This window comes from Archocentrus centrarchus, unplaced genomic scaffold (assembly GCF_007364275.1).
Source record: "Archocentrus centrarchus isolate MPI-CPG fArcCen1 unplaced genomic scaffold, fArcCen1 scaffold_41_ctg1, whole genome shotgun sequence".
Lineage (NCBI taxonomy): Eukaryota > Metazoa > Chordata > Actinopteri > Cichliformes > Cichlidae > Archocentrus > Archocentrus centrarchus.
Genome location: NW_022060267.1, coordinates 1008023 through 1033321, shown reverse-complemented (window position 1 = coordinate 1033321; position 25299 = coordinate 1008023). Strand labels below are relative to the sequence as shown.

General features: G+C 47.4%; 4 protein-coding genes across 5 annotated transcripts in view; all 4 read right to left on the bottom strand.

Moving 5' to 3' along the window:
• The window catches only part of LOC115776948 (NLR family CARD domain-containing protein 3-like), a 507515-nt gene that overhangs the window by 218359 nt on the left and 263857 nt on the right, over positions 1-25299 (bottom strand). The window lies entirely within an intron of this gene.
• On the bottom strand, positions 1494-6231 carry LOC115776978 (stress-associated endoplasmic reticulum protein 1). Its single transcript, XM_030724796.1, has 3 exons — positions 5946-6231; positions 4201-4276; positions 1494-2935 (listed from the first exon to the last, which is right to left on the bottom strand). Exons 1-3 carry the CDS (start codon positions 6027-6029, stop codon positions 2895-2897), a joined length of 201 nt encoding a protein of 66 aa, XP_030580656.1. The 5' UTR covers positions 6030-6231; the 3' UTR covers positions 1494-2894.
• LOC115776974 (C-type natriuretic peptide 2-like) lies at positions 9570-12858 on the bottom strand. Its single transcript, XM_030724793.1, has 3 exons — positions 12708-12858; positions 10982-11077; positions 9570-10104 (listed from the first exon to the last, which is right to left on the bottom strand). Exons 2-3 carry the CDS (start codon positions 11075-11077, stop codon positions 9793-9795), a joined length of 408 nt encoding a protein of 135 aa, XP_030580653.1. The 5' UTR covers positions 12708-12858; the 3' UTR covers positions 9570-9792.
• Positions 16612-23745, bottom strand: LOC115776956 (beta-enolase). 2 transcript variants are annotated; one of them, XM_030724764.1, is made up of 14 exons: positions 23620-23745; positions 20924-21013; positions 20743-20838; positions 20396-20454; positions 20235-20304; positions 19739-19872; positions 19400-19516; positions 19205-19310; positions 18741-18938; positions 18160-18236; positions 17798-17922; positions 17604-17712; positions 16958-17016; positions 16612-16871 (listed from the first exon to the last, which is right to left on the bottom strand). In XM_030724764.1, the coding sequence occupies exons 2-14, from the start codon at positions 21006-21008 to the stop codon at positions 16802-16804; spliced, it is 1305 nt and encodes a 434-aa protein (XP_030580624.1). In that variant the 5' UTR covers positions 21009-21013; positions 23620-23745; the 3' UTR covers positions 16612-16801. The 2 variants fall into 2 exon arrangements, with proteins under 2 accessions (XP_030580624.1, XP_030580625.1); XM_030724765.1 differs by having other exon boundaries at positions 20743-20796; positions 20993-21013; positions 23620-23695.

Genomic DNA, 25299 nt, shown 5'->3' with positions numbered 1-25299 from the left:
CTCAGCTGCCTCTCACACATTAAACCTGCTCAGTGTTCATTCTGTTAGTAGATGCTCCCTCATCAGATCTGCTTGTTTGTGACCTGATCATCTGAATGTGGCTCAGTATTAAAATGAACTGTGTGTATAAATTTGTTAGCAGATGACCTGCAGAACTTTCTGCTCCCATCAGCACATTTTTGTGATTCCATCTTCAAGATAATTTTCCTGCTTAGTGAGTTAAAGTGTTCATTGATCCATGAAGTCAACTCTTGTATGACGCAACAAGAAATCATTCCACCTTAAGAGCTGCTGGGTTCCACCTTAATGAATAAATTTTTGAGCAGCTCAAAGTGTCAGTGAGCAAAATGAAGGAGTCACTGAGCTTCTCCTCATTTCTGCTGTTTAATAATCACACAGTGATGTCATAATAATCCATAACCTGCTCCTGCTGTTACACTTACTGCATTAAACTCTATACCAGGCAGATCCAGGCCTCGAGTGTCCTGCAGGTTTTAGATGTGTCTCTGATCCAACACACCTGAATCAAATGGCTGAATGACCTCCTCAGTATGCAGTCAAGTTCTCCAGAGCCCTGCTAATGATTCTATATTTGACTCAGGTGTGTTGAAGCAGAGACACATCTAAAACCTGCAGGACACCTCGAGGCCTGGATTTGAGGATCCCTGATCTATACCAACAGCATGGCTCGGGGATCTTTTCAAATTAAAAGCTCTCAGGACCCTCACTGGTCAGAAGCACTTCATTTCTTAATGAGACTTTTATTGTGAAACATTTGTAGGACCCTCCAACCTTCTAAGAGAAAATCATTTTTCTGTGATATGTGTGGCTCTGATGTTCAGCCTGACAGCTCAGAGTTTATTCTGGGAGAAGATCAGTGTGGGGGGGGTCAGGGAGCAGAGGTCAGAGGTGAAGCTTTAACATCATGAAGACAGTCAAACATTTGATCATGTGACTGATTGTAACATGTCACCGTGGTTACAGGCTCTACCACAAAGATGGAGAGAAAACCCTGACTGACCCTGACCCATTCCTAAACCCTGGAGCAGCCCTGCTGGAGAGATCTCTGTGACTCTGATTGGTCTGAATTCATGGCTGCCTCGTTAGTCCTGAGCACCCACGGGTGGATTTAAGGAGACAGGACGACACCACAGTGGACCAAAGCTGCAGAGAAACATGGAGGAGGGAATGGACTCCACCCTGAGGGAGGAGGAGCAGCGCTCCATCCTCTGGTCTGATCTGTGTGGAGGATCCAAACACCTCAGAGCTCTGAAGGACCACCTGAAGACTGAGGAGGGCTGCCTGTCCTCCACCTGAGCTCCACCCCACTGAACATTTATGGAGGTTTGTCACTGACTCACAGCTGGACTTGTTCTCCCTGATGATCTGAAGCTCAGAGAAACTGAGCAGGTGACCTTTAACCCCTGACAGCTTCAGCGTGTGCACATGAAGCGTTCTTCTCACAAACACAGCAGAGACAAAGAGGAGGCGTGTAGAGAAAATATCTGAGGTTTATTTTGTAGAAAAGCGGAGCGTCGTCCGGCCGGAGGAACCTCTCCGAACACGGAAACATCAGCAGGAAGTTTGTGGAGCTCGTTTTTCCTTCGTTCCCAGCAGGACTGAGAGTGTGTGGATTCAGAGTCGCTGTCAGCACAAAGAGAGGAGGGGGCGGGGTTTAAAGGAGCAAACCGCTGTTTTTACAGCCCTACGCAGAGATCACATGACGGCCCGACAGGAAGCTGCATTCAGATCACTTCCTGTGTGCTTTAACTCAGCGTTTGAGGGGAAAATTAGTCTGTGACTCATTCTGACCCCGATGACCTCAGTTCAGCTCTTCGTCTGCATTAAAGCCGAGTCATCGACTCTGAAGGACTTCAGGAAACCAGAGCTGAAAGCAGAGATCATCACGAGGACACCTGAGGCGTCTGTAAGCCCCGCCCACAGTCTGAGCTCTTCCTCGTGGCTCTGCTTCAGCTGCTTCACGCTCTGCACATAACTGCTGCTCTGGGATCAGACTGAACTACATGTTTGGATCAGAGTCGTGCTGCTGAAGCTCTGATCTGCAGATTTAACTCTGAGCTCAAACTGAGGACTTCCTGTAGTTCATCCTGCTGAGGTCCAGCTGGTTCAGTCTGTGAGAAGGTCACACTGATCAGCTGGGACTCACAGGACCCTGAAACATCTCAGCTGCTTCTTCAGAGCTCCAGAGATGAAATGTGGATCATCAGGGATGAAGCTGCTCCTCAGAATAAACAGGAAGTGCTTTAAACACTGAACCCTGATCAGCTGTTACAGGAAGCAGCTTTAAAATCACTGACTGAGATTTATTAACGACAAGAACAAAAATATACAACAAAGAATATGAACCCAAACTGAAGGACGTGTTTCTGTCAGGCTTTTAATTTGGAAACTTTTCACATTAAAAGCCTTCCAGGCTGGGCTGCTGCTCTCAGGCTTTTATTGTTTAAAATCAGAAACTTTGGGCTGAATTTCAAGTTTTCAAATGAAGGTCAAATATCTGTGAGTAAAGGAGCCTGGAGGTCGCCGGGGTCGTGGAGGCAGAGCGACCGCCTGAGACACGAGCTCATTCAGGAGGCGACAGCGGGAGAAAGAGCGGTTTGTTCCTTTAAATCATGGAGCGAGAACCGCAGAGGAGACGGGAACGAGGTTTAAGACTTCATCTGACAGGAAGTGATCAGCAACACGTGATCGATCGGCTTCATCGACAAGCAAACGATGTGCTGCAGAGAGAGAGGGAGGAGTTCAGGCTCCACAGGTGTGTGTGTGTTTGTGTGTGCGTGTGTATATGTGTGCATGGGCATGTGTGCGATGAAGGCGACGTGCCCCTCCCTCCCTCCATGCATCAGGCTCAGCTCCTCAGGGGTCAGAGGTCATCACATGCCCTGCCTGATGCTCTGGATGATCTGGAAGATGGCTGCAACACACAGACGAGGCGTCATCAGCAGGTCACATGACACACACACACACACACACACACACACACACACACACACACACACACACACACACCTCATCAGCAGGTGCATCAGAGTCAGGCTGACTTCCTGCTTCAGCTTTTCTTCACCTGTTTTTCTTCCTCCCTGAAACGGCCTCGCAGTGACGCCTGCGCCCACTTCCTGTGCTCGCTCTGAGGCCTCTTAACACTCAGAGCTCCTTCAGGTTTGATCTGAAAGGTCATAAATGTTGTGACACGCGGCACAGATTCGATCTCGCCGTCGATGTGCGAGCTGCGTCGGCTGCAGATGAGGAAGTGTGGAGCTCAGTTATCACCCTGCAGCTGCTCCTGTGGTTTCACACAGAGCAGCTTCCTCACAGCAACCCTCAGACTCTGAGCTCACTGAGGCTCCTCGGCTCTGGAAGGACAGACAGCGCTTCGGTGACCTGCTGCTGGTTTGGACGCTGGGCCTCGGTCCACCTTAAAGCAGCTCAGAGGAGGCCTCAGAGCTTCAGGTGTGCCTGCTCACCACATCATCTACTCCTCACATCCCAGAGTGATGTAGGAGAAGCTGCCAGCTCAGACCACTTTGTACCCACCCACCTGCTGCAGGTGTGACAGCCTGAAACGGGGGGGGGGGGGGTAACCCAGCTGATCAGGCTGTCTGTGCGCAAAGACTGATCACAGTAGCAGCAGCAAACCTGCCTGTGTGCTGAACCCTGTAACTCTTTATTCGTCTGCACGCGGCTGTTTTCAGTCACGATGTCCAGCACCAACTTCCTGTCACTAAAAACAGCCTCGTTACTGCGGTAACCTACAACACTTCCTGTAACGTGAAGTCGGTCACTTCTGCTGATGGCAGGAGCAACAAACCAGCTCAGCGAGCTGCAGAGACGCACAGAGAGATTCTACTGTGATCTACTATTTTTAATGCCTCCTCTCTGCTTAAAAACTACCCCCTCAGAACCAGAGCGTGTAGCTCCTCCCTCCTGTGACAACATGCTGGAGGAACACGTGCTGATTGGCCAGCGATAAAATCGATGCGCGACAGGAAGCTGCTGAGTGCCGAGCAGCCGAGAGTCTGAGGAATAAAGAGACTCAAAGCTGAGAAAAACCAGCAGAAAATCACAGCTGAGGGCCAAACGCCACAGATCAGATCAGCTGAGCAGGAAGCACGAGTCTGCATCAACATCTGCATCAACATCTGCAACAGCACCTGCCGTACCTGCAGGGCAGAAACTCACCTGATCCACAAACCACAAAGACGAACAGAGCGAGCAGCCACGGCCCCACCGGAGACTTTTCATCGTTCACCGGCCGCTGGAAAACACACACACACACACACACACACACACACACACACACACACACACACACACACACACACATACACACACAGAAAGAGTTAGGACTGCTGCAGCTGCAAACATCTGTCTGTGAGAGCAGAAAGTGAACCTGCTGCTGTGACTGTGGGGCTCTCAGATGCAGCTTTTCTGAATGTTTTGAGTGTTCTTCAGTCTGAGGTGTTTATGTGGGTGCAGGTGGGCTTCAGGGACCTTCACGGTGAGCGAACCCACTCACTGCTGTGTTTGGATGTATTGGTCACGCCTCGTGGTGCAGCTTTGGCTCTCACACCTGCCTCGCCCTGAGGTTTTATTTCTGGTGTCTCTTAAAGTCTCAGCTCCAGGTGAGACTGCTTCGTCCACCTGTGCACACCCTGAATCAGGTTTAACATGAGAGTTTGTAACCGGGGTAACGTCTGAGGTCAGCGAGAATCACGGCGGTGTCGGACTAACATCGACACCGACACCTCCAACAAAGGAAACACAACGTGAGGAAGTGAGGCGCACACAAACACAGCTGCTGAGCTCCTGCAGGACCCTGAGGGCCTGAAGCTGCATTTACATCATGTTCACATGAAGGTGGAGCTCTGATGGAGACCTGCAGCACGCCCGGTTGCCTAGCGACTCGTACTGTTTACATACCGCTGCCATGGAGGCAGAGACAGATGTGACTGATGACGTATTTAACATGGAGGTGTTCATCACTACAGAGCAGCAGGCACAGCTGGAAACACAAGCTGCAACAATAATGTGAAGTTTGTAACACAAACGCTGTGTGGAGCAAACCCTGCAGAAACACTGAGGTGTGAAGTCACGAGGTCTCAAACATCTATGAGGACCCACGGGGCGGCTTATATCACAGCTGCAGGTCAGAGAGCACAGCTGTGGATCTGAACTCCTCCCTCTGTCACAGTGATGATGCCATACTGACCCACGGAGACACAATCACGCATTTTTACCGCGCTGCTGTGTGTGTGTGAGACTCACAGCTGCTCACAGTGAACACACACACAGCTGTGGTTCAGCTGTGTGTGTGTTCACTGCGCTGCCTGCACGGCCCGTAGCTGATCCGTGTCCACGCAGGCCGGAGCTAACCCTGAAACTCGGCCTGCGTGTGACACTCACACCTCAGACTCGTGTTTACCTGTGCGTGCGGAGCTGCGCGCCTCCGCCCACTCCGTCTGTTTACACCGCACCACACAGGTGGGGGTGGCCGAAGCCTCGAAATGCCCCCAAACGGAGAGCCGACAGTCTGCTGCGTGCGCCGGACCGAAGGCAGCCAATACCCCTCCCCGGTAACGACATCAAACCCTGTTTTGTGGCTCACGGCTGAGCGGAAGCCTGAGCGCACGTTAAAGTCCCAGATTTCCGGAACGAGTCCGGTTCTCTTTCTTCTCACACACTAAGCGGTCAGACATCCAGAACCAGCCGCGGGACCGATTTCACCGGCTCTGCTCACACTGAGACGCGACATGATGGAGACTAACGGCCCGGCTCCGGCGATGCTCCGCGGCTAGCTTAGCGAGCTAGCTGCAGCTCCGCCGCTGCTTCTCGGACCCGAGTCTGGGCTACGATAACACAAAGAGAGGCTTTAAAGGCGCCGCAGCACCGCGTCTGCAGGGCGCACCGAGCCTGGGTGTCCGTACCGATGTTTTCTGGACGTGTCCCCGCTGTGTGATCGTCTTGCTGTGCCGCTCGTTCGCCACTTTCATCCGCTGCACTGCCGACATGCTTCGGGCTTAACGACCGATCCGGACCAGGAGGACGGAGGAGGAGGTAGGAGCAGCCGGGATCCGGAGGCAGGAGGTGCGCTGGTAGCAGAGGAGGACGTCCCGGAGGAGAGGACCGTCAGCCTGCTCTGGTTCCGTGTTATCGCTAACTGCTGCTGGATGCTAACTGAGCCAGCGCTAACCCCGGAACTAGTGGGCCAGTCACGTGACCGGAGACAGGCGGATTCAAACTATCACCTGCTGCCCCCCAGAGGCGAGAACAGTGGTTTCATGTCAGAAACGTCACCGGAAATACAAAAATCCACTAATAAGAACAAACATATGGATTTATTATCAATATTCATTTAATATTTGAACAGATACACTGTAACCTGCACGATGACGTCATTTAGTTTAGTTTATTCGGTTAATACAAAAACATAACATCATGTTTGCAGTGGGAGCAGGTGGAAGAACAGAGCGCACCTCCACCTGCAGAGGTGGAGGTGCGCTCTGGAGAGAAGACAGCATCCATGTGTGAATGAGAGGGAGAGGGGTGGATATGGAAGCAGCAGAGGGCTGAAGGTGGAGGAGGTTACATACCTGGGCTCAAACATCCAAAGCAACAGACACAAGAGAGCTGAAGTCAGAAAGGTGAGAGAGCGGAGCCAGGAAGACTGAAGGCTGTCAACAAATGAATCAGTGCAGTCTGCACCAAAACAAGTCGTACAATCAGGAATTTTGGTTCATCTTCTGTCTGCATTAATATGAAATTACCTCAAACATGACAGACTGTTCATTTCTCTGGAAGTGAGCAAACTTCCACATCCAGAAAATAATCGTTTCCCCTGCTGTACCAGACAAAAAAGAACATAAAATATTAATATTTTAAAGAAAGACCTTCATCATCACCTGCTGTGCAGGGGTTGGTGTTACCCATGAAAGTGCTGCTGCAGGGCATCAAACTCGTGGACAGAGTGTCCTCACAGACCCGTGCTTGGAGTTCCCTCACAGTAAAGTCTGACTTCAACTAAAGCTTCACATGAAGCTCTGAGATACACACAGACCTTCTGATACATGAAGAAGACTCAGGACCACAGAGCCTCAGGAAATATGGGAAAGGAAGATAAGTGATGTCATCACTGTGGTCGTTTGTTTCAAAATAAAAGCCTTTTGTTACACGGTAACACCACTGACACGACTTCAGGGCACCTTTACCTCCTCTGTCTGTGTTCTACTGTTTATTTTGCTGTGTCATGTTTATATATATATATATATATATATATATATATATATATATATATATATATATATATATATATATATATATATATATGTGTGTGTGAGAGTCACATGATTGCATTAACACTGTCTCTGACCTGGAAGTGTTTACGCCCTCCATCTGCTCCTGTGGACATAAACAGCTGCCATTCAAATAACCAGTTTTATTTTATATAGAAATAAACTGTAGCCCTGAAGTGTGTGACACTTCTGACCAGAAAAATGTCCACAGAATGATCCTGATGATCACGAACAGCTTCATGAAAATGAAGCAGGGCTTTCTTGTTTTGGAGTAGCGGGGGAAGGGGGGGGGGGGCATGCCAAAGTAGCAGGCGCCTTATGACCGAGACCGAAGCCATGACGGCAGCAGACGATATGAATAGTCACATGGTAGTCGTGAACCAATCAAATGGCTCAGATTGAAAGAACGTAAATATTGCCACGTGTGTCCACATTGAGCTGGAAATGGAGACGGCGGACGGCGCAAATTTTTCTTTTTAGGAAAATTTTGACAGCGTCCAAGGACAAAAGGAGGCTAATTTGAAAGCCCTGATTAAGACCCTTCTTCTTGTCCCAGCATGGGTTTAATGAAGAATGGGGCGTTCAGGTCCTCTGCAGAGGAGCCTCTCAGCCTGAGACAGCTGCTCGTCACACTCACTCCGCCCGGCCAGACGAGGGCGCTCTAACAGCACAGATTAAAGGCGTCCTTCATAGTGACAGTGAACCAGACGATAATGAACAGACGATAATGAAAACAAAACTTTGGTTACAGAGTAAAATAATACTGAATGACCTCAGCCATCATGAGACAAACTGCATCTATAAATAATTCATTTGCTAAGTTTCATATAATGAATCATAAGTAATAATAATCTGTGTGAGCTGAAACCTCACATTAGGTTCTACTTTCATAACATCCCCTCTATTTATTTGCTCAACTGCTACAAACATAGCACATCCTAAGTGCAAGGCAGTGCCCCTCGGCAGGCTTCCAGAAGTCAGCCAACTGGAAGAAAGTGTGCTTTTAGGGAGGAGGCCCTTAAAGAGAGGCAGCTGAAGAGCTTCAGACAGAGAAAGGCCCAGGATAAGGCCTGTGAATCATTCAGAGCTGCTCTTACAGAGTCCAAGGACAGAAGGAGGCCACTGACAGACTGTCTGCTGCTGGTCAGACTGGTCTCACATTAGGAAACAGGGTTCCTGCGGGTCACTGCCGTCAGTCACTCTGCTGTCACTTTTGTTATAAAGTTGAGTTGGCTAAAAAAAAAGGAAGCTCGAGGGGGTGAAAAGTAGGCTTTTATTTTATAAACCTGACACCTTAAAGCAGGCAAGTCCTAAAAGTGAAATAACACTGAATTGTGTTTATTTTCTGAGATGGTTTGGACATGTGCAGAGGAGGGAGGGTGGATGAACTGGACAAAGGAGGATGAAGATGGAGCTGCAGGCAGGAGGAGAAGAGGAAGACCTCAGAGGAGGTTCATGGATGCAGTGAGTGAGGACATGCAGAGGGTTGGAGTGATGGAGGAGGATGCTGGGATAGGGGAAGATGGAGGCAAATGGAGGCAGATGATCAGCTGTGGCGCCCCCTAAAGGTTGCAGCCAGCAATGGGGCTCCAGCTGCCACCACCTTCACCTGGACCCTGCAGCCAGCATGTTTTTAATCTCAACAGTTTTCCTGCTTAAATAACAGATAAATATGTCTCAGCCGGCCCCTCCCAGAGACTCCTGTTTAGGGTTCTTCTTCTTTGATGGAAACACCGTAACATCCACTCAGTGGCACCACAGAACAGGAAGTTCACGCAGCAAGAAATGAAGCTTTAATAATAATGATTCAATAAATACCTGCTCACAGGGATTTTAATTCCCTGTTGAATCAAAGCAGCAGGAGCACAGTGAGGTTTCTCTGTGGTTTATTGCAGCCTGCAGTCTGTCCACACAAACACACACAAACACACACCTGCATGTTTAACACATGGCCGTCCATTAAGCTGTTTTCACACTTGCACTGCAGTTGTGAAGTCTCCTACACATGAGCCCAAAAACTGTCTGATCAGGCCTTTCCCACACCTGCACGCCCTGTGCAGACTCCGCCCCTCTGCTGAACCGCACACACTATTTCCTGTAGTGAAAAGGTGTGTCAGGCACACCATTTCCTGCACTGAGCCACACGCTTCATGTGTGAAAACATCATGACACACACAAATATCTACATGTTTAACACATGCTCGTCTCTCTCTCTCTCTCTCTCTCTCTCTCTCTCTCTCTCACACACACACACACACACACACACACACACACACACACAGCGTCCTGCTGGCTGAAGCCAGGGGTCACAGGTCATTAGTAGGACTCTGTACGTTTCTGTACATTTCTTTGAGTCCTTTGTTAATAAAGTTCTAACATGAAATCCCTGCCCAGTGGAAAAGTTCATCCTTGGAGGGTCAGAGGTCACGTAAGGTCAAGCAGAAGTGAGCTAGCCCCGTGGTTACCATGATGACAGGCACGTCTAACAGCCCAGCCCGCTCATGGAGCCGATACGGTCCATCTTCATCCCGAAGCATCCTCTGCCTCCCACCATCGACTTGCGGCTCCGCCTCCGCATCTTGGCCTGCCGCCGCAGGAAGTCAAGGAAGAACTGAGGAACTGCCTCCTTCCTGTCAACCAGTCGCTTCACCGGGGCGTGGCTCACAGGCAATACTCCAGAGGGAGATGAGGAAGCCTGGGCGGGGCGTCCGGCCGATCCCTCTGTGATGTCATCAGAGGTGGGGTTGGCCAAGATGAGAGTTGAAAGATGAGAGCCAAACAGAGTGTGTAAGACCTGAAATATAATCAGTGTAATTTTCTACTGAGTGTATGTCAGTAAATACACCCCAAGTACACAGAGTACTTAAAGTAGTCAGATTACTCAGACTATTGGTCCCACATAAAAATTAAATGAAGCCATGTCATGCATCAGTTAGCGTGCCATACAAATCAGTGCTACACTGTGGTGTAAGTGCTTTTCCTTTAGTAAAGGATATAATACTTCCTCTGGTTCTGCATGTAAGACTGGCTGTCAGATAAAAATACTGGAGATACCTTCAGCTTCACACAGAGAAACACAAATGTTGTTCTTTAATGAGTCGTGAACAGATTTATATGTAATTAGCCAACTGAGTGCAATAACAGAGAGCTGAAAATAGTTGGCAGGGGTGTCAAAAAACAAGAGTACATGTGGATAATAAGCCTCTAAATGTCTGATCTGAAACTTTTACACTCAGATCAGAGTATATCTGGATGCAGTAACCAACAGAGATCAACAGCATTTTCTTAGAGGGCCTGGAGTTCCACAGGGCTCTGTTACCGGTCCTCTACCTTTTATTTAGGCTTAAATTATATTCTTGATTCTAAAACCACAACAACTATTCTATTGTTAGGGGCGTGGCCTCTTTGACTGACAGGTGGTTGGCAACACAGGCGGCTGTAGCTGCTAACTGTCTGCTAGGCTTCACCTCAGCTAACTGGAGTCCCTGAAGTGGACCTCTGGACTGTGTCTGTGAGTCCTGCTAATGACTTCTATATGTGATTCAGGTGTGTTGGATCAGGAACACATCTAAAACCTGCAGGACACCTGCTCTCGAGGCCTGGAGTTGGCCACCCCTGCTTTAGATAATGAGCATGAAGATGATGAAGATGATGATGGAATCTAAACTGACCTGTTTGTTGCCTCGTTGAGGTGAAGGTCTTGAGTCCACAGTGACAGCGAGGAAGAGGAGGACGAGGGGAATAAAAGTAGATGAAGCAGCAGCCATCTTTGTTGGAGAAAAAAGATTCCATTAAACAAATAACACATGATCGAGGAAATGAAACTGTGACATTAAAAGGCACATATCAGGCTTTTAAATCCTTCCTTTTCATATGTAAATCATTCATTGTGGTCTGTATAAAGTAGCACTGCAATGATTTGGTCTGAACTCCTCGTTATTGCAGCTCCACAGATCCCTCTGTTACACCTGTTCTGAGGTGCTCGTTTTGGTCTCTTTATATGTGAATGAGACATTTCACGCCCCGCCCCCCCTCCAGGTCGCAGAGCGTTCCACTCCACCCTGTTTGACCATTTTTGGAGTTTGATAGCAGCGATACGATTATCTACAGTACCAGCAGAGAAACAAGCACTTTGAAGAGGCTCTGATGCCGGGTGCGATGTAAGGAATCGTGTGGGTTAATACACCAACAACCGAGCATTTGGACTCGTCTATTTGCAACTTCGGCATAACTGAACTTGGACTACAAAATCACTGCAAGAAAAAAATGGCGGATTCAGGAAATCGGTAAGCCAGAAGTCCATGTCCTTGTTTAGCAGTTCGACAGCAAAGACTGTGACGTAAGAGGAAAGAGAACGTAACAGAGATTAGAGAAAACTGAACAGACTGAAAAATATGACCCAAAAAGAATATAAAGATATCTACGCAGCACCGGGACAGAATACATTTAAATTTCCTGCACTGCTACACACTCAAAATACACAACAAAATGTATTTAAGGACTAAAAAAGTGGATTTTCATGATATGTCTCCTTTAAGACTTTATTTGGGGGGCTTGTCCAGCTCTGATTGGAGGGTGTTAAAGACAACAGTGCCTGCTGTTTGTCGAAGGGGTGAACATCATCGCACCATGATGTTCAGTCGACGAAGTCATTCATGTGTTTGAATGCAGTTAATAGTGTGGTGAGATTATCTGATGAGGGGATAAAGACTAACGGGGTCTAATTTTGTTGTGGCATTAAAAAAGTAACTATGGAATCAGATTACACTGAACACTGTGAAGAACTGAAAGTATGTTTTAACACAAATCTGAATTTATTTGTGTATTTTAGCAGATCAGCTTTGAGTTTGTTCTTTTCTGTTTTGTGGATTTCTTTATTTTAGTTTTCTGTTTATTGTGTCATGAAGCTTTTACATGTCTTTTTAACCTGTCACCCATATCTCTCAACATTAAATTGAATTAAATTAAATTAGCTGGGCCAACTGATTATATTACTTTAAATTACATATTTTTTGTTATAAATTATGAATTATTAGATTACAGTTTAGTAACTTATATGGAATAAATTAACTAAGAGCAAAATATTTTTGTCAGTTCAGATTTTTTTTATTAAACTGGAGAAAATCTGGAGTTTGAACATTTTCAAGTTAAAATAGTTTTTCTATTTAGAACTAGTCAGAATTAATTGTTTTTTTTAGTCTTTAATTATTACATTTGAATAAATCTTTATTGGGATATGTGTTGCAGTAATTAGATTTAATCTTCGTCCTAGTTAGTCAGTAAATTTAAATGTCGATTTTTTAAAAATTCGATGGCATTTATGAGTTCAAATTTACTTTATTGACCTTTATGCATCAATAAAAATGATGAACAGGATGATAAAGAAGCAGAACTTACTGACAGGAGGATGCTCAAAAACAAAAGTCAAAGACAAAATGAACACAACAAACTCCAGAAGATGCTGCTGGTCGTCTGATCAATCACAATAATTGATGATGGTTCTCAGAAGTCGTGCTGTCTAGTCTGCTGGTGTCTGTCCTGTCTCGTCTCAGGACGGGTCGTGTCTGCGTGCCGCCGGCAGACTGACACTTTTATACGACTCAGCGCTGTGATGTCACACATTCTTACTGCTATCGCCCCAGACAACGGGTTCACACACTCACACACAGACACACTGAGTGAATGTATGCTTCACAAATGAGAACACATTTAAGGAGGTTCCATCAACAAATGAGGGTTTAAGGTCCAAAGGGCCTGAAGTTCTGGAGGAAATCGAAGCACTCTTGGTGCAAAGGTTTCCTTGGTTTTTAAAGGGTTCATGTGCTGGTTTAATAGCATCCTGAAGTCCTTGTGGAGTTTCAAAGGCCACAGGAAAGTTTCATGAGGGGCTCAGATTGTCCTCGTTAGAAGGTTCCTGGGTCTTTCCCAGGTCAAGCTGAGGAGTCTTTACAATGCCTGTGGACATCCAGTGGCCTGTGACGAGGCTATAAACATCTTTCAGGGGTTTCTGGGAGGCCTGGAGGAGGTTCCACAAACCCTCAAAACAACCCTCAGACATCTAGATGTTCTGGAGGGGAGTAAATGCTTCCAGGAGAAATTATGAAAGCACTAAATAGAAAGGAAGAGACCCAAAAAGTCACTGAGTAGGTTCATGTAGACCTTGAAATGTTCCAGGGTTCTTGAAAAGGTTCCAGGAGTCAGCAAACAGGTTCAGGTGAACCTTTGAACATTTGAAGATGTTCTAAAGGTCATGACAGAAGACAGAATCATCCATGAGGAGATTCATAATGTCTGAGGGGCTTCTTCAGAGTTTTTGAGGGGCTTCCAATTCTTGTGTATCCTCTAGTGTCCATTATTGTCACTGGGGAAGTTCCAGGAGCGCTCTCAGAGGTTCTACAAACAGATGTTCCTTGATGTTCTGAAAGAAGCTCTTGTGATAGAACTAAATGGAAATTAATTGGCTGAATCAGTCACTGATATTTTGGGGGTCTTGAAGGTTCCAGATGTTAACAGAGAGGTTCTAATGGTACTTAAAGACTCTGCAGAGGGCTTTAAATACTGTTATCCATAAGGAAAATCATGTTCTGGGAGTTTACAGAAGGGTTTTTTGAGGCCTGGAGTATTTAGCAGAAGTAACAAAGGTTGCAAAGTGTTCCTGTGGAGCTTCTTTGATGTTTTAGGTTGTTGGAGGTAGACAGAGTCACTCAGACACTCCTTGAGGAACTACCAGGAGATTCTGAAGAGCTTGAAAATAGTCCTGGGGTCCTTAAGGGGCCCTCTGGGAGGAGATACAGGAGTACCTGTGCCAGCTCAGGAATAGCTTTTTTTCCATGGGGTGGCTGTAGCTCAGTAGGTAGAGCAGGTCACCTACTGATCGGAAGTCAGTGGTTCAATTCCTGGCTACTGCTGGCTGCATGCCAATGTATCCTTGGGCAAGATACTTAACCCCAAGTTGCTCTCCGACCGTTCTGTCGGAGTATGAATGTGAGTGAATGTTACATAATTAAAGCACTTAGCTTAATTAATTAATCATGGAAGTGCTTGTATGAATGGGTGTGCATGGGTAAATGTAAACGTGTTGTGTAAGCGCTTTGAGTGCTCATATCTGAGTAGAAAAGCGCTATATAAGAACTAGTCCATTTACCATTATCTGTTACACTACTGAACTCCTCACCTCACTCATGACTGCACACTACACCACATCATTATATATATATATCACACACACTGTCATCTGAGTTCCAGGAATTGTCCAGGTAGAACGAATCGATCAAACAGTCTTTGAGGAGCTTCCAGGATTCCTGGAATTATTGTGTGTGATTGGTCAGCCAATCAGGAGCCAGTATTATCCCTGTACCCAACTCACAGGATATCTTCTCCTTTCTCTCTCTCTCTCTCTCGTCATGACCTCTGACCTCGGTCGTCCTGTCTGTTCGTAAAGCATCACCACAGAGACGGGTTCGTGGTTAGCAACTATTTCCTGTGGACAGGGGCGGGGTCACAGAGGTACACATGCTCCAAAGGAGAGGTGTGTGTGTGTGTGTGTGTGTGTGTGTGTGTGTGTGTGTGTGTGTGTGTGTGTGTGTTTGTGTTTAATGACCCCCTGCTGTCTTTGTCCTCATAAGACAAAACCCCGCCCCCATTCAGCCTCGCACGTCATCAGCAACACATAAAACACACATGGGGGGGGGGGGGGGGGGGGGGGTGTAATAGGTCATCAATCACCTGATTAGAGAGGAAGATGGGTTATTGTGTCTGTGTGTGTGTGTCAGGCGTCCAATCACAGGTCAGAGGGCACAGAGAGGAGATCGGACAGTAATACAAGATTTGCCTGTGCTCCACCTGTGTAACACACAGCTGCAGGTTGTTGTGCACAGTGATCGTATGGATGTGAGATTATTTTGAGATTCATTTTGATGGTTTCAGAGCAAACTGCAGCACGGCCGCTGCTCATCTCCAGGCAACAGGCTGTCTGCAGCCCAGACTCCTCCACCGAGCAGCATTGACGTCACAGCCGCGCCTGTGTGTGTGTGTGTCTCTGTGTGTGTGGGAAAGCTTCCCTTCGTTCTCCACCAGGCTGCACAGATAATCGTGTCGCCTCCTCTCTTGCTGAGAGATTTTGATATAAAGACACTTCCTGTGTTTAAAACCGTTCCCAGAACGAGCTGAAGCTTCATGTCCACGGCAGACCTCAACCTGGGTTCAAATGAGCCTGGCTGTGCTTTTGTTTAACACCAACGAGCGGCCCGTGATGAAGCTTAGAGGAAGAGGAAGTGCAGGTATTCTAATGAATGGCACAATGCCTGGAAAGCACCAGCTGCTCCAGGAAAGACACCACACTCAGAAAGGAAATGTCAGCAGGAATAAACAGAGCAGCTTTCCAGCGCTGGAGATGCAGCCCTTAAAGAGTAAATGACACACACAGAGTCTCACTCAGACACACACAATGTGTGTTCGCCCTGCTCTGGCTCGTGCAGCTTCCTCAGTGTTCGTTTATCTGATGAGTGCAAATCATTCGTGACATTTTCGTAGTAAAAACAGTCGTTCCATCTGTCAGACTTCCTCTCATTTGCATCTGAGCTCAGAGCCTGCGGCTGTGCACGCACGGTTCCTTCAGATGTGTCATTTTGTGCCTTCATGGCAGAACTGCACTGAATGAGCAGCTGAGTGGCACAAAAACAGCTCCTCACAGTGTTCTGTAGAGATTATATGTAAACTGGAGGCTGAAATAGTCACTGATTACTCAGATTTGTTGGCATTTTGACAGATTCAAAGGTTTGTTGTATTAGAAATGTGCAGATTTATTACTGCTGCTCCTCAGCCCGTCTCTGAACAGGGACGGAGCAGAAACCTGCTCCAGCTGTCGGGTCCATGTTACGCGCTAAGGCAGGCCCTGGTTACCACCTGGAACGATCTCAGTCTAACATTACCGCCTGCTCGGCTTCATACAGACAGTCCTGATGAGTTAACCTGTGTCAGTGGACTGAGGGAGGAAACCCCAGAGGATCCAGCCAACCACAGACTCAGAACCTTCTTCCAAACATCATGGTGGTTATAGTCTGAGCTTCTGCAGCAGATATCACAGTAACATCTTTAAAGAACACGAATCCTGAAAGCTGGACTTTCCTCTAAAGAACTGATCAGTGTTGTGCTGTTTGAAGTGTTAAACCAGAAGCTGGATCAGAACCAGTTTCCTTCACCATCCCTGATGCCACTCCCACCTCCACAATGCGCCGCAGAGCTCAGCTCTGACCGAGAGTGAAAGATATCAGCGACCTTTAGAAGTTAGCAAACAGACACATTTTTCCATTTTCACTCTTTAATGTTTGTTTTATATAGAAAACATCTTTAATGGAATTACAGCTAGAAAGGCAGGGTAAACCCCACCGTGACCTCTAACCTCTCACCCCCAGTTGAAGGGTGAGGGGCCTCCGGGGTCATCAGGTGTCAGTCAGTTGCCGCAGCAACAGAGGGGAAGGCAGCGTGAGGCTTTAGTTGATCTTTGGGTGGCGGAAGTCTTTGCCGGCGAACTTGGCCTTGTCTCCGAGCTCCTCCTCGATCCTGTAGGTCAGAGGTCAGGTTAGCTGTGCTTTTATTTTGTGAACAAAGAGCCTATGCTTTTACGTTGGCATTTTCAGAGTTCTTACCTCATCAGCTGGTTGTATTTGGCCAGACGCTCTGATCTGCAGGGGGCACCGGTCTTAATCTGAAACAAAGAGGCAGAATAAGGTTCCTGCTGGAGTTTGGGGGCTTCTCTTCCCTCCAGTGACCCTTTTTTTTTTTTTTTTTTTAAACCATATAAGCTTCCAAATGATCCAAATCCTGCTTCTTTAGGTCCTTTATGTAGAGTACATGAGCCAGTAAAGATTCAACAGTCTCTGAACAGATGTTCACATCTGGAGAATCTGGTTAGAGAAGGATTTGGTTCAGGAAACGTTCGGATTCCAGTTTGTTTATTGACCAGTCGCGTTTCATCCCTTCATTCCACACAGACAGGTAAACTGAGTGGGAAGGAATGAAGGGACTGCAGGTAATCAAAAACAGGTCATTGATTAAGATTTGTCCAAAACATGGGCAGTGGCCCACAGAGGTCAGGGAGTCCCAGGTCCTGACGTACCTTCTCTGGGAGGGGACCAGATCTGATGGTCTCTTAGCTCTTAAAGCTTTATGATCCGAGTTTGACTGAGAAAAATCAGTCCTGCAGCCATTTACCGACTCTGATGATAGTTTCCTGATCTATGTGGTTCTCATGAACAGATTATAATCTCAGACTGGCTGATGATGTTTACATACCTGTCCAGTGCAGAGTCCCACCACCAGGTCAGCGATGAAGGTGTCTTCGGTCTCTCCAGAGCGATGGCTGACCATCACGCCCCAGCCGCTGCTCTGAGCCAGCTTACACCTGAGAGACAGATGTATTTAATTCACAGTCCATATCTAACACTGGTCTCAAAGGAAAATTGCAGTAGCTCCGATCACTGTCTTACGCCTGGATGGACTCGGTGACGGAGCCAATCTGGTTGACTTTGAGCAGCAGACAGTTGCAGGCCTTCTTCTCCACTGCCTGCTGGATCCTCTTTGGGTTGGTGACAGTAAGGTCATCTCCTACGATCTGGTTGGAGCAGAAACAGGTGAGTTATGATCATGTTGCTACATTACTGCAATATTTTCTTTCTGGAATCGGGAACCGTACCTGAAACTGTTCTTCCAGGAAGAACCCCAGGTAGAACCAGTTTCAGGTTATGTTCCTGATTCCAGAAAGCTGACAAACATCCTGACCAATATCATGCCTGTAAATACCAAAGTAAAGCCAGCCAGTCACCTTTTGTCATGTGACTGCACACCTCACCTGGATGTCTACGGAGGAGGTGAATTTGGCCCAGTGCTCCCAGTCATCCTGGTCAAATGGATCCTCAATGGACTGAACTGGAGACAGAAACAAAGACATTGAAGAGAAACAGTTTTTACAGCCAAAACACTACAGTGACCCCGACAGGCTGGATGATGCTACTGCACCCAGACTTCAAAACTCCTGAGATTCCCCAAGTTAATTTTATTACTTGATTTCCTTTTTTTAAAATGAGGGGGAAAAAAACAAAAAACAAACTGCAGGTTAAAAGGTGATCAGTCTTTAAAAGAATTTATTCCTTTATCAGCAGCTGGACCCCCTTAAGTCCAAAGGCCTCTGCTCCCCTCAGTAATTCTAGGGAAAAATCATTACTACAGCAGCAATTCTTTATACAGTAGTTACCAGCTTTACTGGTCACGTTGTCCATGTCAGAACATTTGTTTAATAGTTTCCTAAATGGTAAGGGGTAAATATAACTTAAATCATTTAACATCAATTTGAATAAACTGTTCTACACTCAGGATGTGAGCAGTGCAGCATTATGAGGACGTGTTCATTGCAGCAGCTCTGGCTGTTCTTACCGGGGTAGTTCTTGATGAAGCTGCGGTACAAGTCGCCCAGCTGCTCGCCGCTGATGTGTCTGGATGGGTCGTCGGGGGACTTGAAGTCCAGGTCGTACTTCCCGCTGCGGAAGAACTCTGAGGCGGCCACGTCCATGCCAATGATGATCTTATCGGGGTAACCGGCCTTCTCGATGGCGGTCTTCAGCAGCTCCAGAGCTGTGAGCACAAAAGAGTCACTGATGGAAGCTATTCTGGAATAACTGAAGACAAATTACACAGGATTGTAACATTGCTTATTAGTGTGTTTCTATGAATCAGCTCTGTGATCAGTTCATCTGGGTCAGCTGACTGACCCTGACCTTCAGTTTTAACCACAGCAAAGCAACAGAAGTATACACAAATAAACTCCACATTATCGCACTCAGATTTACACCAACAAAGATAAACTGCACAGTGCAGTCATGGATAGGTGCAGGTCTCACCCTCATTGTTCTCTAGGATGTTGGGAGCAAAACCGCCCTCATCCCCCACATTGGTGGCATCCTTTCCATATTTAGCCTTGATGACGTTCTTCAGGTTATGGTAGACCTGAACACCAAGTAGTGATAGTTAAACAATTCACAGTTTAAAGCAGATACAAATGCAGATACAGATGCAGTCGTGCAGAGTTTACAAACCTCCGCTCCAATCCTCATGGCCTCATGGAAGTTTGAGGCTCCAACTGGCAGGATCATGAACTCTTGCATGGCCAGTTTGTTTCCGGCATGGCTACCACCGTTAATCACGTTAAAGGCCTGCAGACATTAAAAAGAAGTTAGCCCAACAGTGCGCTAAAGCTTTGATCTCTGGAGCTGAATCATAAAGGTGTCTCTATTGTCCACTAGAGGCTGATTAGACAGTCCCCATAGACTCCCATGTTAATGTCCAACTTTACAGCAGAAATAAACATGTTTACAGCATCACCAGTGCAAACACCAGTTTCCCCCTTCATTTGATCCTAAGCCCCTCCCACTCACAGGGACGGGAAGGATGACATCTTTGTGTCCAGCAAGGTCAGCGATGTGGCGGTACAAGGGAACGCCTTTCTCCGCCGCTCCGGCCTTACAGACGGCCAGCGACACGCCCAGGATGGCATTGGCACCAAACTTGGCTGCAGACAAACACGAGACAGTTACACAGCAGTGCAGGGTCCTCCAGGGTAAAGGAGGCAAAGGGCAGCCACTCTAAAATAGAGCCATGTGGCTCCAACTACACATGTGATTAACCTTCATCTACAGTAGATGTAATATCCTGATTGTAGCGCCTGGATGCAAACCAGTGCCTAGGAATGTGGTGCTTCCAGCTTTGCCTTCACTCGTTTCTCCTCACTTTTCTACGAGTTTGTTTCCTGGTGAATATCAAGTTTACTGGTTTTTGGTTCTTACACCTGAATCTTGTTTGGGGTGGGTTTGCAGCTCCACCCTTCAGAGAAGTCTTTGAAGCGCATTCATGAGGTGCTTTTTGAACTCTTACATTTGTTCTCGGTGCCGTCCAGCTCCAGCATGAACTTGTCGATCTTCTCCTGGTCGACAACACTGAATTTCTGTGGAGCCGGGATGAAATGGTTAGCATTAGCCTGCAGCTGTTAAACTGTATTAGATTAGCACCAAGCTTACATCAGTAACCACAGATACCTTCTCAATCAGCTTAGGGGCGATGTCCTTGTTGACGTGCTCCACAGCCTTCACGGTACCTGCAGGGACACGAGGAAAATTGAACATTTGAACTACTGGAACAATTTAATTCTCTGAAGGTGGTTAAACATTAATCTGCTCATTTGTTACTCAATAACTTTGATTTAATGATTGTTTTTGCTTTTATTGAGTTTGCTCTTTTTATTAAAGTTTACAGATTCCATTTGTTCAGCCTGTGTGTTTCTGATCAATATGTGCCTTTGGAATAAAACTCCTGCAGAGAAACAGGCATTAGCCTTGATAAATGCAGCATTTATCCCTGCCCCCTGCCATTTGGCTCCGCCTACCTTTGCCCAGGTAGCGGGTCTTGTCTCCATCACGGAGCTCCAGCGCCTCGTGGACTCCAGTTGAAGCGCCGCTGGGAACGGCAGCCCTGAACAGACCTGAGATGCAGTTTGACCGTCAGGTTACTGAACTTCTGCAAACAGGAAGTGCGTCATGCTCAGTTCAAAGGTAACGGTGGCTCACCTTTGGCCGTCCACAGGTCCACCTCCACGGTGGGGTTTCCTCTGGAGTCCAGAATCTCGCGAGCGTGGATCTTGGTGATGGACATCCTGACTGCAGGAGGAGACAGAAGCAGCTGTTACACTGAGTTTACATGAAGAGCTGTCACCCACTCTGGTGTCAATAAAGCTTTAGGATTCATTTGAATGTTAACAGGCATGACTTTAAAAAGAAGAAGCTCCCCATGAACAGGACCTGCTGCAGAGATCCTGTGTAATGCCATCACGCCTCCATGATGACCTCCCTTACCAGACTCTGCCCACAGAGCCAATCACAGCCCTGCACTCCTGATTGGCAGCCACAGGGCTGCACCAGAGAGAGGGACAAACCATTCTGCAGACAGGAGGGGGGGGGGTGTCGTCCCTGTGTGGGTTATTTATACTAACGCAGCTGCGTGGGAGCCTTTGACCTTTTCCCCTGACCTTTCAGCAGAGGTCATGACTTCCTCCCTGCTGGTCTTGAGTTACACAGACTCTTATTAATGCTCCTGACATTTGAAGAGGCATTTGTGACCGAGCTGATATTAGCCTGCGATAACTCAAGCCTGGTGCATATGACCCGCTTCACCTCAGAGCTGAAGGTCTCGGGGCCGAGTCAGAGACCGCTCAGACTCCTGCTCCGGTCCTCCTGTGAGCGGGTTCATTCACAGCGGTCGTCACGTGTGTGTTATGTAAGAGCATTTGTGTGTCAGGCTGAACAGCTGAGCTCTTACACTGATGGCCTTTACAAACACATGCTCCCAGTTTAACTCAGTGCAGTGAGCGTGGGTCAGCCCTGCCTCAGATCTGCTTTCAGGCTGAGTAAACTCTAACAGCTGCTCTCTGACAGAGGCTCGTACACTGGAGGCGCTGCGGCTCCAACTTTATTTAAACCCTGAGACTCAGACGCATTACAGTAAATGTTTCTCCTGTACACAGTCTGGGTTCATCTGATTGTTCCTGATTTTATCCAAACAGAATCACTGAATCCAAACCTTCAGGAGACGTTTGCAGTCAGTGGAACTTTGTTAAAGTCACATTTTGGTCCAAATTCAGCAAACTTTAGGTTCAACTGCTGATTCCACATGTGCACTTAAAGTTTAGATACCTGCCCCCTGCAGACTGCTGCTGCTGCAGGGGGCTTTTGCTGCTGAAGTGCTCACAGCAGTGAGGTTCCTGCAGGACGGGAACTCGTTTCCTCTCATTTTCAGAGCGAGTTGGCAGTTTCAGCTGTCGTGTATGGATGGTATTAATACAGAACACAGCTTAGTCTCAGGCAGGCGGGCCGAGGCCTCCTCAGGCTGCTCCAAGACCAAACCTGAAGACACCTAAATCTAAACCAAGCAGTCAGTTCAGCTCACCATCAGGGTGGAGGAGGGCACACCTGTAGTGTTCTGGAGGTCTTTGATTGCACACTGCAGTACAGATCTGATCTGATTCAGTCTGAGCTCAGTCAAGCCCACTGTAACCCCAGCAGGAGCTCTCTGAATGCTGGCATGTGCAGATTTGCAGAAGAAAACCTCTCACACATCCTTTGAGGTCTGCAGAGCAGAGGGGTTAAACCAAAGTTAACCCCAGTGGGGGCAGCGCATCTGCCTGCAGGGAGCCTTTGATCCAGGCCTGCACAGCTGGCTGATGCTCCAGCTGCTGGAGCATCAGCCAGCTGTGGAGCAGAGGTTCTAACACAGACGTGGACCACCGAGGGCTGACGGAGGCAGCGCCTTACTTTAACATGAATGCTGTGCCTCCATCAGCCTTCAGAGCATGAGCTCACTGGACTTTATAAAGTTAAAGTTGTGAGGAGGACAAACTGGTTTTCCTCACAGGTTTCTACTCATGCAGCTCTGATACAGCAACGTCACTGAGGGCTTAAGACCCCCCCGCGCTACCACACCCCTGCCACCCACACCCTCAGGAGGAGGGCACGGCTCATTATGAGGAGCTGATGGACTTTTCTACACCCAGAGTCACGCTGAAACCACCACTCCTGATCCTGAGCAGCTGCACAGAGAGATCTACGGATCTCTCCTGAATGCTGGGAAAGCAGCAGCTCAGACAGGAAACAGTACTCTTACAGAATAAAGTGACTCAAAGAAAGCAGAGATTATCAGACAGAGAAGAGCTCACTTACACGGAAAAGATAACAGCCATGCAACAAGTAGAAACCTGAGTGAAAAACAGAAGCCGAGTCTTTACTAAATGTAGTAAAACATGATGCCTTTAATGTGAAAGGTCTGATTCAGGAAGTGCTGCTGTGGAGTTGATGTAACCTGCAGTTCTGAGCTCATGGGGGTTTAAACTCTAAAGATTCACTTTAAAGGTCCCTCGTGGACCCACAGAGGCCATCTGTCTGCCTGCCTGTCTGCCTGTCTGCCTGCCGGTCTGTCTGCCTGTGGACTTTGAGCCTCTCCCGTCTGTCTCTCAGCTCTGTGACCTTCAGCCACTCAAAGTCAAACCATTCAAACTTTGTTCCTCTTCCTGCTTCAAACAGGAACAAACTGAGCCTCAGAAGAGGAACTCCTCTAACTCAACTCCTCAGCAAAACTTCTGCAAACTGAACTTTCAGAGTAAAAGTCCAGAAAGCTGCAAACAAACCAGAAGCAGACTGAGCCAGAAACAAACAGGAAGTGGTTTTAAGAAGTCCCCGAGCAGATCCCCGAGTCATCTGCTGTCCCAGCTTACCTGTCAGGTGCTGTTCAGAGGAGGTGAGCGAGCGAGGAGGCCGTCTGTCGGTCTGACTGACGTGGAAAGTGTCTGTCTGTCCCCCTGCAGGGCTTTTATAGCCTCCCCCTGCAGCAGGAGGAGGAGGAGGAGGAGGAAGCAGGGAGTGTGTGCATGTGACGGGACGAAGGCAAACAGAAAAACCTCTGAGCTTTAGTTACTGCTCAGATCTGTGTTTGCACTCAGTTCTTCGTCTGCTCTGTAAGGACTGCAGTCCTGTTCCAACTCCTAAAAATTATTCCGGTTTCTTCCGGTCTCTGCCTCCCACAGAGCCAAGTGGAAAATCACCGGCAGTACACACAATCCAGGAAGTGTTGGGGACTCAGGTACAGCACACCTTCCTGTTCACCAGGAGCTCAGAAACACCTTAAAGCTGGCGTGGAGTTAATCCAGAAACAGCATCTTCATAAAGTCCCTGATGACAAAACATTAAGCACAGCCTGCAGCAGCATAAACAGCCCCGTATCATAAAAACACACTCAAATCCTTCAGAAACATTTAAGGAAAAACTCAATAAATAAAACCCTGCTTTGAACACACAGGAACAACTAAAAGGAGAGCACGCTAAAACAGAAGAGCTCGGTGAGGTCATGATCACACAGAGGAGTCAGGATGCTGAAATAATGCAGGAAAAAGGCTCTGTGAAGGGCTCAGTGATGATGATGATGATGGTATGGAGTTATCAAAAAGCATCCTGACTGCTGCTCACTTCATTAAAAACACTCATCAGAATGAGACTCGTTACCATCGCTGAGTGCATCATTGGACTGATGCTCCCTCCGAGGAGACCCAAACACTCAAAGAGTGGCAAGAGTAATCTGATTACTTTAAAGGTATAGTTACCCAGAGAGCCTGTTTTCCATGCTGTGATGCACCCACACCTCCCTCCTCCTCATGGTGTGTTTGTTCATGAGGACCATTCAGGACTGAGAGGTCCATGAAAACAGAAACAGCTGCAGCCTCTGAAGTTCACATTTTACTTTGTTTGTTTTCATGCATCTTTTTTGTGTGTTTGTGACTTTAATGCTGTTTGTAGCTCAGTGTCTTAAACTGGCTCCTCCCACCCTGCTCAGGTTTGAGAGTTTGATCACCTGACGGCGCTAATCAGGCCTAACCTGAACCTTTCATTCCCACCCGTGCTCACAAACCTGCAGCCATGTTAGCTATCAGAGTTAAACTGCATAAGGCTTGGAGTTTGCATCATTAGAGGCGTGGCCTGTGGTGAACAGGTAGATGGTGACACAGGCAGCTGTAGCTGCTGTCTGTCTGCTAGGCTTCACCTCAGCTAACTGGAGTCCCTGAACTAGACCTCTGACTACACAGTTTTTAATATTTTTGATATTGTTCCCTCACTCACAACCAGCATGCGCTGCAGTCTCTTTTTCAGTCAGCACAGGTGAGACGGACAGGCGAATGGACAGAAGATGGACAGGTGACTTTGACTGTGCCCAAAGGTTTGAAGAATCTTAAGTTCCAGCAGATGATCATGTACAGAGAACAAAAGCATAAATCAGCCCCAAAGTCACGAGACTGCAGGAAAGTGTTGTTGTGTTACTCTCTGAGGGCTCAGTGAACTACAGTGACCGCCCCCCACTACCCACAGAGAAGGTTAAAGTTCACCTAAAGGGGAAATGTGAGACC